At 42.2% G+C, this 18,914-nt stretch overlaps 1 protein-coding gene across 2 annotated transcripts in view; it reads left to right on the top strand.

The window, feature by feature from the left end:
- MINDY2 (MINDY lysine 48 deubiquitinase 2) overlaps positions 1-18,914 on the top strand; it is a 105,014-nt gene that overhangs the window by 26,962 nt on the left and 59,138 nt on the right. For both annotated transcript variants that reach the window (XM_040413881.1, XM_040413882.1), the window contains exon 2: positions 3,298-3,355. In XM_040413881.1, the coding sequence (XP_040269815.1) occupies positions 3,298-3,355 (58 nt within the window). The remainder of the gene's footprint in view (positions 1-3,297; positions 3,356-18,914) is intronic.

The raw sequence follows: 18,914 nt of genomic DNA, 5'->3' as shown, positions 1-18,914 counted from the left end.
CTTCATTCAGACGTCCGGATGCGTTTTGCGGATCCGATCCATCTATCAGTGGATCCGTAAAAATCATGCGGACATCTGAATGGAGCTTTACAGGGGGTTGATCAATGACAGGGGGGTGATCAATGACAGGGGGGTGATCAGGGAGTCTATATGGGGTGATCAGGGAGTCTATATGGGGTGATCAGGGAGTCTATATGGGGTGATCAGGGGCTAATAAGGGGTTAATAAGTGACGGGGGGGGGGGGGGTGTAGTGTAGTGGTGCTTGGTGCTACTTTACTGAGCTACCTGTGTCCTCTGGTGGTCGATCCAAACAAAGGGGACCACCAGAGGACCAGGTAGCAGGTATATTAGACGCTGTTATCAAAACAGCGTCTAATATACCTGTTAGGGGTTAAAAAAAACACATCTCCAGCCTGCCAGCGAACGATCGCCGCTGGCAGGCTGGAGATCAACTCTCTTACGTTCCTGTGAGCGCGCGCGCCTGTGTGCGCGCGTTCACAGGAAATCTCGCGTCTCGCGAGATGACGCGTATATGCGTCCACTCGGAATGAATCAACCACCTCCAGGACGCGTCTGTGCGTACAGCGGTCCGGAGGTGGTTAAGAATGTCAGTAGGCAGGAAGGAAAGGGATGCAAATGAGCTCTTAACAAGCTCTGCCTCTAATGCCACCAGATGTAAGGCAGCTATCCTAGAAGTCAATGTTCAGCTCTTAAAATAAGCCTTGAGACATGACTTGGATATAAAATAAGCCAGCACCTCATCTGCAGACAGCTGTTTCGGGTGATTTGCCCCTCATCAGTGTAGAGCAGAGAGTACTGACTTAACTGTGTGAGAGGCCTGTGTCCGGGTAAGGGTGGAACTATCTCTCCTTAGGGAGATAGCACCTTAATCAGTGTGAGGAGACTTGTAGGCCATACATGCTCCTCTGGAATTCTGGGAGGGAAGAGATGCAGTAGGCAGGAAAGCACACACATTCTCTTCAGGGGGTGAGCAAAAATTCCTCAGCGTCAGTGTCTGTCAGGTCAAGGAAATAAGAGATACCTAATTGGCTCTAGAAGATGAAATCTGTACAGGAATGAAGCTTTGCAGATACATGAGAGCTAGTGATTTATCTTTTGTCTCATTTTTTTACATCACAGAAACCTGACATTTTAACAGGGGCGTGTAGACTTTTTATATCCACTGTATGTGAAGGCTGCAAACGCCATACTTTTTAATAGGTAAAGTCAGAGGAGATTTAAATTTAATGTTTAGTTCCTCACTGCTTATGTCAACTACAAGAGGTGAAGGGAACGACCCATAGATTCCTCAATTTCATGCAGTTTGCGTGTCTGTCATTGACACCATCATCCTGGACACACAGACCTCACATCCAGCATGTTTTCCGACCACATGAGAAAAGACTGACATAGGAGTAAGTTGTTTACTGAATATTAAGGAATCTGAAAATGAATTAATGGCACATATTTAAATGTATTTATGCCAATAAACGTCACATTCTGTGATAATGACCTGCGGATCAGGCTGGGTTCACATCAGTGTCGTTCTTTCTGTTCTGCTCTGTTAAAGGAAACGGCAAAACTAAAAAGTGCTGGATCAGCACATAACTGTTACAAATGGCTACTTTGTCTTAAATTTTTAACCATATCTGTGACAGCGGCCCCAAATGGAGCCTCCAACACATATGTGGACCTAGCCTAAGAAAAAATCTAAATGTAAGCTAAGCCAAAAACAACATGACCTCGAAGTGATACCCTTTCCAAGACTAAATGAGAACAAGTGAACAACTCTGCTTTTTTTTTTGGATTGGTTTGTGTCCCAGCAGTCGGACTCCCACCTATAGTCAAGGGATCTGTCAGGCGCAGCTGTCCGTTATGTGACACAACCAGTACTTCCGTCATTTTCATGCTCCTATGACGGAGAAGAACAATGGAAACCACTAGTGGAGAGGATGTGGAAAAGAATCTAATATTTCCAATTAATCACGCCACGTACACTCTGTCATAACCTTTAGAAATAAAAATTGAGTAATCTGGTGTGAATTGTTTTCTGTGATCCTAAATTACAACCATAATGATCGTCCGCACTCAAAAAGGAAAATCAAAGTGAGTTGTACTCAGCACATTAAGGAAATTGAGCTTCAAAGAATCGTTTGATCTGATAATTTAGGAATAAGGATTGTGAAGGGCTGCATTTATTAATTATTGAATATTTCATACATATTAATGTTCTTCATGAATTCTCCCTCACATGATGTCAATGAGTCTTTGTGGAGCCTAATCTGAAAAGTCATATCTGCTGTTATCTATTCATACTCCAGTGTAAAGATGCCCATATACTTTCAGTAGCTGTCAGCTGAACACGTGGCCAACAAAAGCTGTTCTTCCAGCTCCCCGTACACATGCATGCTTGGCTCAGCTGAGTGTTCACAGATGGGACAGCCCATTCACATTAAATAGTTTGTGTGTCCTGTCGAAAACAACAGGTTGGACTGACATTCTTTTAATGTGGCTACCATGAAGCCAATTCCAGACTGCAGTAACCCCACGGGGATGTAAGTTCTGCAGGAGGTCTAGATGCAGCTGTAATAGGGATGCTAAATGCACCTACATTAGAACCAAGTGAAAGCTGCCTGAATGAGGCTCCAATTTAGAGGAGCACAGGAGAAGGGAACTGTTTTTCCCTAATATCCCCTGCTGCTATACCCAGTGACTTCAGAACCACCAGGCTTCATTCAGACGGCACATAATATACAATTTAGATATACGCACGGTGGCTCAGTGGTTAGCACTGGTGCCCCACAGATTGGTTCATACCTTACCAAGGACAACATCTGCGTGTAGTTTGTATGTTCTCCCCGTGTTTGCGTGGGTTTCCTCCTGGTACTCTGGTTTCTTCCCACACTCCATAGACGTACCGATAGGGAGCTTAGATTGTGAGCTCCAGTGGGGACAGTGTGATGCTAATGTATGGAAAAGGTTGTGCAATTTGTCAGTGATATGCAAGTAAAATAAATAAAAATACAGTCAGTTATTAGTTATTGACATGTAAAACTGCTGACACAAGCATACATGGTCTGTACATGTACTTACTAAACAAAGCCACCTACCTGATGGGAGCAAAGTGAGCAGGGCAGCAATGGTTATGGCAGTTATACAAATTTCATTTTTTTTGTAATGAATCGCACACGTGAAATTTCATGTAAAACAGCAGCGTTTAGATACCATTTAAAAAGCTGTTGGATATATAAAACTTGACACGGTTTAAAGAAAAAAATGACCTCTCTCGTTTGCAGGTGAAATTACCTCCCATGATGGAGATTATCACTGTCGAACAGCTCATGGAGTATCTGGGTAAGTGGAAATCTTGTTTTCAAGAGGATACTTGGTGCATTACTGCACAACATTAATTTGGTATACATTTACATACATATATATATATATATATATATATATATATATATATATATATATATATAATTTTTTTTTTTCCCTCGAACATTTTCTTGGATTGATGGAAAAATAGCACCTGTAAACAGTGGAAGTTAGGTTAGCATTTGTAACAGTGGGGTAGAAGGCATGGAGTCGGGCAAACGCTCTTCTGCTCTCAGTAGTTAGTTATGTAGGGCTGAGAAGAAGATTTGGTAACCCAAGTTTACTGAGCCTGTGCTGACTTCTTAGATGTACCTAAATAATGATGAACTTTGCAAATACATGGCTTTTAATGTGTGGTCCTGGACCTAGCCTAAGAAAAAATCTTAGGTGGTGTCCTCATGGATTAGTAGGTTTATTTATTTGCTTCTAATGTATGGAACAGAGAATGTTTCACCACTCCTTTTTTAATAGCTTCATGCATTCAGAACTTTTTCCACCTTTTAATGTGACCTATAAACTGTACCACTCAATTGAAAAACAAACTGAAATCTTTTAAGTGGAGGGAAGAAAACAAAACAAAAATAATAATAATAATGTGGTTGCATAAGTGTGCACACCCTCTTATGACTGGGGATGTAGCTGTGTTCAGAATTAAGCAATCACATTTAAAAAATTCAAAATTGATGAAAAGACGAGAAGAAAACTGGTCTGGGAGGCTACCAAGAGGCCTACAGCAACATTAAAGGAGCTGCAGGAATATCTGGCAAGTACTGGCCGTATTCTTCATATGTCTGGGCTATGGGGTAGAGTGGCAAGACAAAAGCCTTTTCTTACGAAGAAAAACATCCAAGCCAGGCTACATTTTGCAAAAACACATCTGAAGTCTCCCAAAAGCATGTGGGAAAAGGTGTTATGGTCTGATGAAACCAAGGTTGAACTTTTTGGCCATAATTCCAAAAGATATGTTTGGCGCAAAAACAACACTGCACATCACCAAAAGAACACCATACCCACAGTGAAGCATGGTGGTGGCAGCATCATGCTTTGGGACTGTTTTTCTTCAGCTGGAACTGGGGCCTTAGTTAAGCTAGAGGGAATTATGAACAGTTCCCAATACCAGTCAATATTGGCACAAAACCTTCAGGCTTCTGCTAGAAAGCTGAACATGAAGAGGAACTTCATCTTTCAGCATGACAACGACCCAAAGCATACATCCAAATCAACAAAGGAATGGCTTCACCAGAAGAAGATTAAAGTTTTGGAATGGCCCAGCCAGAGCCCAGACCTGAATTCGATTGAAAATCTGTGGGGTGATCTGAAGAGGGCTGTGCACAGGAGATGCCCTCGCAATCTGACAGATTTGGAGTGTTTTTGCAAAGAAGAGTGGGCAAATCTTGCCAAGTCAAAATGTGCCATGCTGATAAACTCATACCTAAAAAGACTGAGTGCTGTAATAAAATCAAAAGGTGCTTTAACAAAGTATTAGTTTAAGGGTGTGCACACTTATGCAACCATATTACTTTATTTTTATATTTTTTCTTCCCTCTACCTAAAAGATTTAAGTTAGTTTTTCAATTGAGTTGTACAGTTTATATATTAAAGATGGAAAAAGTTCTGAAATGATTTATCAGAGGAGATTTAAATTTAATGTTTAGTTCCTCACTGCTTATGTCAACTACAAGAGGTGAAGGGAACGACCCATAGATTCCTCAATTTCATGCAGTTTGCGTGTCTGTCATTGGTGTTGCCAGTTAATAAAGTTCTGTTATTACAGCCGCCTCAGCAAGGATTCAAGCAGTGGAAAAGTACTAACGGGGGAGGCTTACAAGTATATTAGGAGCTAGCAGGCTAGTAGAAATGGCAGCTCCCCTGTACCTGTAACTTTGAGTACTATGAAAACAATTTCATGTTCAAGTGATTAACACTAATTTGGTTTGAAGGTAAAAGCTCCACAAAGAGGTTTTTTTCCCTCTGGAAATGTGATTATTTTTTTTTTTTTAAACCTCTATATATAAAATAAATATAGATATTACCCTCAAACAGGTAATAAAGAGTAACAACTTTTGAATACATTTTTGTTAATATGTCCATTAGGGACAGTTTTTCTAATATACTTTATTAATGTATTTTTAATACACTTTTTACTCCCTAAATTGCACGTTTCGCTGTGCGCTTAAAATTGATTTTTCTGTACACCGCTGACTTCTCAGCGGAGTACAGACTGTACACTATCAATGGGGCCGCATAAGCAAGCAGTACGGACAGGAGCACACATTGCTGCTCCTGCCCGTGCCCCCGGATGTTTACTAACTCCTGGCAACCCTGTAACCATGTACTATGCCAGGATTAGCTGAGTGGAGCCGGCTTCTGCCTGCTTCGCTAAGCTAAGACTCCTGTATGTAAGCTTTTAGCTTAGCGAAGCAGGCAGAAGCAGCAGCCTGCTCCACTCAGCTAATCCTGGCATAGCACATGGTTACAGGGTACTCATGTGCTATGACAGCATTTAGTAAACCTCTGGGAGGCACGGGCAGGAGCAGCAATATGCGCTCCTTCCCTTGCTCGCTGTGCTGCGGCCCCATTGAAAAAATGTGTTCTCCGTACACCGCTGGGCAGTCAGCGGTATACAGAAAAGTAAATTTTAAGTGCACAGGTAAAGGTGCACTTTAGGAAAGAAAAAGTGTATTCAAAATACATTAATAAACTATATTACAAAAACTTATTAGGGCATTAGGGACATGTTAAAAATGTTGTTCAAAGGTTTAGTTTCTCTTAAACATACAGCGTCACAGGTCTGATTTATGGGCTTTCACCGTTCACTGCTCTCTGATTGGTGGGGGTGTGACAACTGGGATCCCAACCAGTCATGAGAAGGGGTGCTCTTGTGTCCCCATATGAATGGAGCCGCAGATTATGCATTCGCACAAAAACATGATTTTTTTTTTTTTCAAAAAATGTTTTTGTGTTAAAAAAAAAAAAAAAAAAGAAAATAGACATATTTGGTATTGTTGCGTCCGTAATGACCTGATCTATAAAAAATATCACATGATCTACCCCATCAAGTAAGGCTACTTTCACACTAGCGTTCAGAGAGGATCCGTCTGGTGTCTGCACAGACGGATCCTCTCCTATAATGCAGACGTTTGGATCCGTTCAGAACGGATCCGTCTGCATTATAGTTTAGAAAAAATTCTAAGTGTGAAAGTAGTTCAGACGGATCCGTCCAGACTTTACATTGAAAGTCAATGGGGACGGATCCGTTTGAAAATTGAGCCATATTGTGTCATCTTCAAACGGATCCGTCTCCATTGACTTACATTGTAAGTCTGGACGGATCCGTTTGCCTCCGCACAGCCAGGCGGACACCCGAACGCTGCAAGCAGCGTTCAGGTGTCCGCCTGCTGAGCGGAGCGGAGGCTGAACGCTGCCAGACTGATGCATTCTGAGTGGATCCGCATCCACTCAGAATGCATTGGGGCAGTACGGATGCGTTCGGGGCCGCTCGTGAGAGCCTTCAAACGGAGCTCACAAGCGGAGCCCCGAACACTAGTGTGAAAGTATCCTAAACGGTATTAAAAAAAAGGACACCAAACAGTGTTTTTTGTGACTTCACCTCCCAAAAATGAGATAAAAAGTAACCAGAAAGCCAAATGTACCCCAAAATGGTGACAAAAACTACAGCTTGTCCTGCACAAAATAAGCCCTCACGCAGCTCATTCAACAAAAAACCTTAAAAACCCTGACAGAAAATTCCATGTTAGAAAATCCAGATGCCGCTCCTTCCATTCTGAGCCCTGGCATATCCGAAATAATAGTTTACGACCACAGTTGGGGTGTTACTGTATTCAGGAGAAAGTGGGTAGCAAATTTTGGGGGAGGCGAATATTCTCTGGTTATCTTCTGTGAAAAAGAAAGTTTGGGCCTAAAGCACCATTTTCTTGTAAAATAAAAAAAATGTAATTTAAAAATTCTATGAAACACCTGTTGAGTGAAGTGCTTGCTGCACCCCTTGAAAATGGGTGGTGTAATTTACAAAACGTGGTCACTTTTTTGTTTTTTTTATTGGGGGGGAACCTCAGGGTCTCTTCAAATGCAACATGGTGCCCAAAGACCATTCCAGCAAAATCTGCCCTCCAAAAACCATATGGCGCGCCTTGCCTTTTGTGCCCTGTCGTGTGCCCAAACGGCAGTATACGACCACACATGGGGTGTTTCTGCAAACTGCAGAATCGGGGAAATTTATATTGAGGTTTGTTTTGTTGTTAACCCTTGCTGTTTTCAGGATAAAAATTGATTAAAATGGAAAATCTGCAAAAAAGTGACATTTTGAAATTTAAACTCTATTTTGTTTTAAAGGGTTTCTATCACTTCGTTTCACCTATTTAGCTTTCAGACACTAGCGATCCGCTAGTGTCTGCTTTATCTAACCATCCTAATATAACTGTTTATTGGGCAGCCGTTTAGCTAAAAAAATAACTTATATAGATATGCAAATGAGCCTCTAGGTGCTATGGGGGCGTGATTAGCACCTAGAGGCTCCGTCTACCTTAACAAACTGTCGCCGCCCAGCGCGTCCCTCCAGCCCGCCCATCTCCTCCGGAATGCGATGCTCCTCGTATTCGGCGCATGCGCAGTGAATGTCTGATCGCTTCCCTGCTCAGACATCTCCACTGCGCCTGCGCCGATGACGTCATAGTGCTCCGAGGAACAGGCGCAGTGGAGATGTCTGAGCAGGGAAGCGATCAGACATTCACTGCGCATGCGCCGAATACGAGGAGCATCGCATTCCGGAGGAGATGGGCGGGCTGGAGGGATGCGCTGGGCGGCGGCAGTTTGTTAAGGTAGACGGAGCCTCTAGGTGCTAATCACGCCCCCATAGCACCTAGAGGCTCATTTGCATATCTATATAAGTTATTTTTTTAGCTAAACGGCAGGACAATAAGCTCTTATATTAGGGTGGTTAGATAAAGCAGACACTAGCGGATCGCTAGTGTCTGAAAGCTAAATAGGTGAAACGAAGTGATAGAAACCCTTTAATTCCTATGGATTACCTAAAGGGTTAACAACATTTCTAAAACCAGTTTTGAATAGTTTGAGTGGTGTCGTTTCTAAAATTGTGTCATTTGTGGGTTGTTTCTATTATGTAAGCCCCACAAAGTGACTTCAGAACTGAACTGGTCCTTAAAAAAGTTGACTGGAAATTTTCCTAGAAATTTTTAAATTCTAAACCTTCTAACGTCCTAAAAGAATAAAGTTACATTACCAAAATGATGCCAACATAAAGTAGATATATGGGCAGGGCCGCTGATAGAAATCATGGGGCCCCGTACAGCATACATGACGGGGCCCCCTTCAGCTCCACCCCCTGATCCCTCCTTCAGCCACACCCCTGGCCCCGCCTCGGCCCCTCCCCAGACGCCGCCTTGAAACAACATGCAGATTTGTCTACAAGTGATATTTATTTTTCTCCAGCCAGTTATAAGTTTTATTATCCAAAATAAATACTGTTTTCAGATGAGAACAGACCTCTTTAATATCAATATGTAATAAAAAAACATTAATGAATAAATGAAGTGGTATTTTGAAAAAATTAGGAAGATTAAACAAATGATAAAGGTGGAAAAAAAACAACAAGCCAGGTCTCGTTAAAGATAGTTTACTGTAGACAACTCAACTACAGTTGGGTAGCCAGGCCTGAAATAATAATTAGAGTGAGCCTGCAGACAGTAGATCTTGACCCCCCCCCCCCCCCCCCCAAACAAGTACATTCATACCTGTTATCCTGATTCCTGGCCCCAGGACAGAGTCACTTCCTCCTTCACTGTAGATAGACTGTAGTAGTAGCGCTGGCTGCTGTGCTGTCTGCCTCCCTGGATTCCTGGATTCGCTGCCCGGAGTGTCACAAATTTTTTTATTTTTTTTCCTTTCTTCACTGCCAGTGGTGCTTTTCCTTCTCTCACTCTCTTCCCTGGCGCCGCGGAGGGAGAAGAATCACTCCGCGGCGCCAGGGAAGGACAAGCTGGCCGGGACTTGATTCTGCAGAGCAGACTGAGCAGAGCAGAGGAGCGGGCGCGGGAGAGAGAAGAGAAGAGATACTCTTCCGCGCCCGAAACAGAGGAAATAGTCCCTACCTGCTGCCGCATACAAACGGAGCAAGCAGGCAGGTACTGAGCGGCGATTTAAAAAAAAACAAAAACGTAGAAAGCAGGGGGGGGGGTACGACGGCGTTTGACTAGCGGTCAGGGCTGTGGAGGTTTTTTTTTTTTTTTTTTTTTAAAACATTAATTGGTTATGTCGAGGCTGCCCGGGCCCCCCTGCCAGCCGGGCCCGGTACAACTGGGCCAGCTGTACTGGCCTATCAGCGGCCCTGTATATGGGGAATGTTAGTTAATTCATATTTTATGAAGCATCACTATCTGTCTTAAAAGCAGAGAGATTTAAATTTAAAAAGTTAATTTTTTCTAATTTTCGTATAACTTTTGGAATTTTTTTATAAATTAAAGGTAAAACACATTGACTCAAATTTACCATTAACAACGAAGTACAATGTGTCACGAGAAAACAGTCTCTGAATTGCTTAGATGAGTAAAAACATTTTTTTTTTTTTTTAAGGGATCACTCTCTCACAGGGGTCGGGCTTCTCAACAAACAGGGTTTTTCAAGCTCAGTACTTTATTTTGTCACACAGCACATCACACTTCCAGGTTTGATCACTTGGCACAATGAAGTTGCAGCTTGTTAGATCAACACAAAACCATAAATCCTTGCCCGGCTAGGCGCTCACTATTCAGAGGTTTTCCCTAAGGCTCAGTTCAGACCTGAGCGTTTTACAGCGCGTTCCTACGCGCTGTAAAACGCTCTACAAGGAGAAACCAATGCTTCCCTATGGGAATGGTTCTCACCTGGGCGTTTTACAGCACGTACGATCGCGCTGTAAAACGCCCGACGCTCAAACAAGTACATGAGCATGTTTTTGGGCGTTTGTCGCGCGTTCCCGTACATAGACTTTCGGGAACGCGCGACAATGTGTGTTCACTTGTCTCTGTATGCGCGCTTGTAAACGCCCGTACAATCGCGCATACAGAGCGCTCCTTTCAGAACGCTCTGGTGTGAACCCAGCCTTACTCACCTCTAGCTCAGTGGTATTCAGCTTCACTTAGCCATGCGATCAGACAGCTTCCTAGCTGTGACCAATTCAACCCATTGGGGTCTCGGTCCACCAGTCCTCCTGATGGTGACAACGCAATATCTTGGGGGGGAAATGGTCCAACAGTCCTCCCGACTCTGACCGTGCAGCACCTCTTTTCTTCAGAAGTTGCTGGGCCCCCAAAAACTCAGGCTCTCTCAGTGTGTGGGAGAAAAGGGAATTGAAATGGGAGCCTGCAGAGGCTCTGTGTGGTCCCAGCCAGGAGAGCCTGAATTTTTGGGGGCCCACGACGCCTCAAGAAAAGTCTGTCACAGAATGTCTTCAAGTGCATCATAGAGGCATGTCTAGCAGTCAACAATCTCTCACCAAGAGGTACACTATCCAAAAGTAGCCTCTGCAAGCCTTTTTATAGGACATTGGGGGGAGCACTTATGCCCTCTGAGACACATCTGCATGCAACGTTTTTCTGCAATCCTCCGTTTCTATCTAGGTGCATGATTTTTTTTCATCAGTACCTGTATGTGTGTGTTTATTAAGTGCATTCTACATAGCTAGAGCTACCCAGTTCTTTTCTGATAATGCTTATGTTAATTTCTAATAGTTCTTTTCATCGCATGTGGAAAGATATTATATGCTATTGCATGGATTCCTTTACTTCAATGTGGTTTTGTGAGTTTGCGGAAGGCAACAATTTAGCTTCTGCTTTTAGTATTGTGATTACAGATGTGAACATGCTGCTCTTATTTGGTTTTGTGGCATTATGATCTTCTTTTGATGTGGCCAGCTCAAAACGCCAGAAAACAAACCGCCAATTCTCAGTGACCTTCAGTTTATTTCTGACTGACCGAAAGTAGAAAATTACATTAGGATTAAATTACAGTATGTGTGTCTGCATAATTTACTTCAGATATAGAAAACGGCAGCTAATTTCAATAAATTATCTTTTATTTCCCTTTTAGTGTAACGTAATATGTATATTTAGTACTGCAAAATGTTCAGCCTTATGTAAATGGGTTACTATATAATGAAAATTTAGCAGTTTTATAATGTAAATTTATAATTTAAAAAAAATGTTCCACAAAGGGTTAAAACGAAAACATAAACAGTCCTTGCCATTGCCAATCCCTGCCTTCACTTTCTGCTCCTGGCTTAACACACAGGAAAGGCTCGCTTAGTCAATCACCGTTTTTTTTTTACATTTCCGGCCATTCTCTATTCTCACGCGCCCCGCCCTTCAGAAAACCTCCTTAATCCTGTTCTGGCCCAGCAATTTTTGTTTTTCGCTCCCTGCTTTCCCAGAGCCATGACTTTTTTTTTATTTTTCTATTCACATAGACGTATGAAAGCTTGTTTTTGCAAGTCAAGCTGCACTTTCTAATGGCACATTTACGGTAATATCGCATACGATGTAGTGTGGAGCTGGGGAAAAAATTCGGATTTATATTGAACTGGGAAAAAAAACAGTTTTTAGTTTTCATTTTTACAGCATTCCCTATTCAGTAAAACTGACATGTTAACTTTGTCTGGGTCAGTACGATTACAGCAATACCATATTTTTATAGTTTTTCTAGGGCTGGATAATATTGCTAAAAAATATATATTTATTATTTTAAATTTAAGGACGATTATTGACGTTTCTCGATTATTTTGTATTTTTTTTGCTGGTGCATCTTTTTTTTTGCTGTCGAATTGTGGTTTTTAGTCACAACAATTTGGGGCACATAAATATTGATTAACTTTTAATGTTTTTGGCGTTTGGTTATGAGAAAAAAAAGCTATTCCACTATTGTTTTTTGCACTTTAAATTTACAATGTTAACAGTGTGTTCATCTGTGTGTTCAATTGTTTGACGGGGACTGATGGTGACAGGGAACCTATGTGTATCTGCTTAGGTACTGCAGTCGCTACTAACTGTAGCATCTAGGGAGTTAAGCAGCCAGCATCGGAGTAATCTCTGATCTTGCCGTTTAATGCAGGAGTTCTGGTCTCCTGCGGTGATATGGAATGATGTATCGATGCAGCCTGCGTGGGGTCTCTTCAGTCCCTGCAGCCCGTGGAAGGTACTGAAAAGAGTATACAGACGTTACTGATACACTGAAGAAAAAGACTTGATTATTCAATTTAAAAAAAATCGCCTGCCACTAAAAGTGCAGATTATATAAATTAATTTGATTAGTCGACCAGTCCTAAGATCTCATTTGTGGGGTGCTGATGGGAGACAGAGATAGTCCTCTCCCTCTTTAACCCTTTCAAGACCGGGTGATTTTCTGTTGTTTTGGTTTTCATTTTTTACTCCCAGCCCTCCAAAAGCCATAACTTTCTTTTTTTTTTTTTCATTCACATAGCTGTATGAGATGCACTTTTTTTTTTTTTTTTTTTTTTAGCAGTTTCCTATGCAGTAACCTGATCTGTTACTTTTATTTTCTTATTTTCTGGGTCGCTACGATAGTTTTACATTTTTTTACGTATTAAAAGGAAAGAAAAACTTTGGAAAAAACTTACTCCCATAACTTTTTAATTTTATGTGTACATAGCTGTGTGAGAGCTCATTTTTGCGGGACAATCAATTTTTTTTCTGGGATTTGTATGACTTTTTTTTTATTTACTTTTTTATTGAACTTTTTTGTGCGAAGTGAAGGGACAAAAAAAACTATTAATTATTTATAATTAATTATTTTTACTTTAATGTTGGGGAAAGGTGGGTGATTAGAATTTTTATATATTTTATTATTTTTTTTGTAATATGTTTAAAAACACTCTCTCTCTCTCTCTCTCTCTCTCTCTCTCTCTCTCTCTCTCTCTCTCTCTCATACATATATATATATATATATATATATATTTTATTTCATACAGTTGCAAGAAAAAGTATGTGAACCCTTTGGAATTATATGGATTTCTGCACAAATTGGTCATAAAATGTGATCTGATCTACAATAGACAATCGGTCTGCTTAAACTAATAACACACAAAGAATTAAATGTTACCATGTTTTTATTGAACACACCATGTAAACATTCACAGTGCAGGTGGAAAAAGTATGTGAACCCTTGTATTCAATAACTGGTTGAACCTCCTTTGGCAGCAATAACTTCTACCAAACGTTTCCTTTAGTTGCAGATCAGACGTGCACAACGGTCAGGAGTAATTCTTCACCATTCCTCTTTACAGAACTGTTTCAGTTCAGCAATATTCTTTGGATGTCTGGTGTGAATCGCTTTCTTGAGGTCATGCCACAGCATCTCAATCAGGTTGAGGTCAGGACTCTGAGTGAGCCACTCCAGAAGGCGTATTTTCTTCTGTTTAAAGGGAACCTGTCACCAGTTTTATGGTGACCTAAGGGCAACATAAATAAGTGACTGATTCTCTTAGCAAAATGCTGGGTCACTTTCTTTAATTGACCCAGTCAATCTGCCAGCATCTTGTTTTGAAAAGCTCCAGCTGATAATGATGAGTCATGAATATTTATGAGCTCCTGACTCTCCCCGCCTACCTGCTGCTGATTGACAGTTATTTTCCATATGAATCAGCAGCAGGTGGGCAGGGGAGTGGCTATAGCTCTGAATTAAATAAACGCTGGACTCAATGACATCACGCTGGACTCAAATCAGCTCATTAACATGTGGCATCTTTGTGTGTATAATATGAGGTAACCATCTGTCACACCAGTAAGTGAATACATCTAAGGCACTTTTTAGTAGTTAATGATTGTATATAATTAGTTAGATTATAATCAAATATCCACATGACAGGTTCCCTTTAAGCCATTCTGTTGTTGATTTACTTCTATGCTTTGGGTCGTTGTCCTGTTGCAACACCCATCTTCTGTTGAGCTTCAGCTGGGGGACAGATGGCCTTAAGTTCTCCTGCCAAAATGTCTTGATAAACTTGGGAATTCATTTTTCCTTCAATGATAGCAATCCGTCCAGGCCCTGAAGCAGCCCCAAACCATGATGCCCCCACCACCATACTTCACAGTTGGGATGAGGTTTTCATGTTTGTGTGCTGTGCCTCTTTTTCTCCACACATAGTGTTGTGTGTTTCTTCCAAACAACTCAACTTTCGTTTCCTCTGTCCACAGAATATTTTGCCAGTACTGCTGTGGAACATTCAGGTGCTCTTGTGCAAACTGTAAACGTGCAGCAATGTTTTTTTTGGACAGCAGTGGCTTCTGTGGTATCCTCCCATGAAATCCATTCTTGTTTAGTGATTTACGTATCGTAGATTCGCTAACAGGGATGTTAGCATATGCCAGAGACTTTTGTAAGTCTTTAGCTGACACTCTAGGATTCTTCTTCACCTCATTGAGCAGTCTGCGCTGTGCTCTTGCAGTCATCTTTACAGGACGGCCACTCCTAGGGAGAGTAGCAGCAATGCTGAACTTTCTCCATTTATAGACAATTTGTCTTACCGTGGACTGATGAACAGCAAGGCTTTTGGGGTTACTTTTATAACCCTTTCCAGCTTTATGCAAGTCAACAATTCTTAATCGTAGGTCTTCTGAGAGCTCTTTTGTGCGAGGCATCATTCACATCAGGCAATGCTTCTTGTGAAAAGCAAACCCAGAACTGGTGTGTGTTTTTTATAGGGCAGGGCAGCTGTAACAAACACCTCCAATCTCATCTCATTGATTGGACTCCAGTTGGCTGACATCTCACTCCAATTAGCTCTTGGAGATGTCATTAGTCTAGGGGTTCACATACTTTTTCCACCTGCACTGTGAATGTTTACATGGTGTGTTAAATAAAAACATGGTAACATTTAATTCTTTGTGTGTTATTAGTTTAAGCAGACTGTGATTGTCTATTGTTGTGACTTGGATGAAGATCAGATCACATTTTATGACCAATTTGTGCAGAAATCCATATCATTCCAAAGGGTTCATACTTTTTCTTGCAACTGTATACATACATACATACACTGAGCAAAAATATAAACGCAACACTTTTGGTTTTGCTCCCATTTTGCATGAGCTGAACTCAAAGATCTGAAACATTTTCTACATACACAAAAGACCCATTTCTCTCAAATATTGTACACAAATCTGTCTAAATCTGTGTTAGTGAGCACCTTCTTCTTTGCCGAGATAATCCATCCCACCTTACAGGTGTGGCATATCAAGGTGCTGATTAGACAGCATGAATATTGCACAGGTGTGCCTTAGACTTCCCACAATAAAAGTCCACTCTGAAATGTGCACAGTTTTGCCTTACTGGTGTGGGCACCATTTGCCTTACGTAGTGCAACACATCTCCGTCGCAAAGAGTCGATCAGATTGTTGATTGTGTCCTCTTCAATTGCTGTGCGAAGTTGCAGAATATTGTCAGGAACTGGAACACGCTGTCGTATACGCCGATCCAGAGCTCATGCTCAATGGGTGACCTGTCCGGTGAGTATGCTGGCCATGCAAGTACTGGGATGTTTTCAGCTTCCAGGAATTGTGTACAGATCCTTGCAATATGGGGCCGTGCATTATCATGCTGCAACATGAGGTGATGGTTGTGGATGAATGGCACAACAATGGGCATCAGGATCTGTACCTCTGTGCATTCAAAATTCCATCAATAAAATGCTCTTGTGTTCGATGTCCATAACATACAACTGCCCATACCATAACCCCACCGACACCATGTGCCACTCGATCCACAACGTTGACATCAGCAAATCGCTCACCCACACGACGCCACACAGGCTGTCTGCCATCTGCCCTGAACAGTGAAATCCGGGACTCATCTGTGAACAGAATGCCTATCCAACGTTCCAGACGCCATCGAATGTGAGCATTTGCCAACTCAAGTCGGTTACGATGACGAACTGCAGTCAGGTCCAGACCCCGATGAGGACGACGAGCATGCAGATGAGCTCCCCTGAGACGGTTTTTGACAGTTTGTGCAGAAATTCTTTGGTTATGCAAACCGATAGTTGCTGCAGCTGTCCGGGTGGCTGGTCTCAGATGATCATGGAGTTGAACATGCTGGATGTGGAGGTCCTGGGCTGGTGTGGTTACACGTGGTCTGAGGTTGTGAGGCTGGTTGGATGTACTGCCAAATTCTCTGAAACTCTTTTGGAGACGGCTTATGGTAGAGAAATGAACATTCATTGCATGGGCAACAGATTTGGTAGACATTCCTGCAGTCAGCATGCCAATTGCACGCTCCCTCAAACTTTGCGTCATCTGTGGCATTGTGCTGTGTGATCAAACTGCACATTTCAGAGTGGCCTTTTATTGTGGGAAGTCTAAGGCACACCTGTGAAAAAATTTATGCTGTCTAATCAGCACCTTAATATGCCACATCTGTGAGGTGGGATGGATTACCTCGGCAAAGGAGAAGTGCTCACTAACACAGATTTAGACAGATTTGTGAACAGTATTTGAGAGTAATGGGTCTTTTGTGTATGTAGAAAATGTTTCAGATCTTTGAGTTCAGCTCATGCAAAATGGGAGCAAAACCGAAAGTGTAGCATTTGCATTTTTGCTCAGTGTGTATGTGTGTATATATGTATGTATGTATATATATATATATATATATATATATACACACACACTCACTCTCTCTCTCTCTCTCTCTCTCTCTCTCTCTCTCTCTCTCTCTCTCTCTCTCTCTCTCTCTCTCTCTCTCTCTCTCTCTCTCTCTCTCTCTCTCTCTCTCTCTCTGGGCTATAACAAGCAATCATTGGATTGCTTCTTTCATAGACTCTAGTTCATTAGTATTAGAGTCTATTAGAATTACATTAAGTTCCTATGGAGCCCTGCCACATGCAGGTTCCCCATAGGAACTAATGTGCAGCAGCCCTGTACTATTCCTGAGTACAGGGGCTGCTGCACTCTCCCGCTCTTTAATTTCCCAGATGCCGTGGTCACATTTGACCTAGTCATCTGATGGGTTAAATGTGTACGATCAATGTTATTGACGATCGCTTACATTAGTCCTGGGTGCCTGGTGGCTATGGCCGCTGCCCCCTTGGCTATGGCAGTTGCGCTCACGAGCGGGTGCCATTTTTAAATACCGCCATTGTATATTTACGTGGGGTGGTCGGGAAGGGGTTAACTGCTTAAAATGCCACGGTCGCTATTGACTGCAGCGTCTAAGAGGTTAAACCGCCCGGTTTGGTGCTTCTGCATGTTCTAGCCGTTACAGCAGAAGCCCAGCTCTCATGTGACCCACGATTTGGGATTTAAAAAAATTATTATATTATTTTTTTTTGCTTTACCATATTCTGACAACCATATATTTTTATATAATTATGTCCATGGAGCTGTGTGGGGTGATCTGTAGTTTTAATTAATATCGTTTTGGAGTATCTATTCCTTTTTATTTATTTTTTGGGGGGAGGTGAAGCTAAATATAAACGGCAAATCGGCCATTTTATTTTTTTCTGTTTTGGCGTTCACGTATGCAACTTTTCTCAGAGCCCTTTTGGCCAGTATTTTTATCTGCACTGTGATATTTAAAGGCAACCTGTCACCTCCAAAAGTGATATAAAACTGCCAGCATTACCTTATAGCAGCCCCCAGTCTGTAACTGATCATGTGTGTGAGCCAGAAATTCGTTAATCCATACTAAAGAAAAACGCTTTTTTTTTTAATCTCCCTGAGCGCTCTGTTTGCAGTGTGCTTGAAGTCAAGGGGGCAGCGGCCTCCTTGCTTCAAGTCAAGCAATGCCCACCTTTTCCCGCCTCCTCCTGACTATGATTACATCTTTACCATTCTTTTGGGATCGTGCCAGTCTGGTGCCTGCGCAGTGCGCCGCTTGTGACTGCACGATCCCATCTCGGGCTCCCACAGTCAGCCGGGCATAATGTTAGAACTGCGCAGGCCGGCCGGCTCGATTCGCCATGTGCAACGCACCGGCATTAATAAGCATGCACGCTCGCCAAATCGAGCCGGCTGGCCATGCGCAGTTCCAAAAGTATGCCCGGCTGACTGCGGTCACAATCAGCCGCACCGCGCAGGCGCCAGCCTGGCACGATCCCAAGGAATGTTAAATATGTAAATCATAGTCAGGAAGGGGCGGGGAAAAGGCGGACATTGCTTGACTTGAAGCAAGGAGGCCGCTGCCCCCTTGACTTCAAGCACACTGCAAATGGATTAACAAATTTCTGGCTCACACACATGATCAGTTACAGACTGAGGGCTGCTACAAGGTAATGCTGGCAGTTTTATATCACTTTTGGAGGTGACAGGTTCCCTTTTAATAACATTAAACCTTTCTTTTAATGCCAGGGTGGTGTTTTATTAGATTAAATATTTATTTAATAAGTATTTGTGACGAATACCGCACCTCACGGCTCAGCCTGACGTCAACCATGTCGAGCTCACGAGATTTGGTATAGTCACTGGTTACTAAAACGTGACGTTTGCCCTCCCTGGGAGTACGTAAGGTCACCTTGGTACAG

This window comes from Bufo bufo, chromosome 1 (genome assembly GCF_905171765.1).
Source record: "Bufo bufo chromosome 1, aBufBuf1.1, whole genome shotgun sequence".
Taxonomy (NCBI): Eukaryota; Metazoa; Chordata; class Amphibia; order Anura; family Bufonidae; genus Bufo; species Bufo bufo.
Note: the sequence above shows the minus strand (reverse complement) of the source record. Positions and strands in the feature narration are given on the sequence as shown.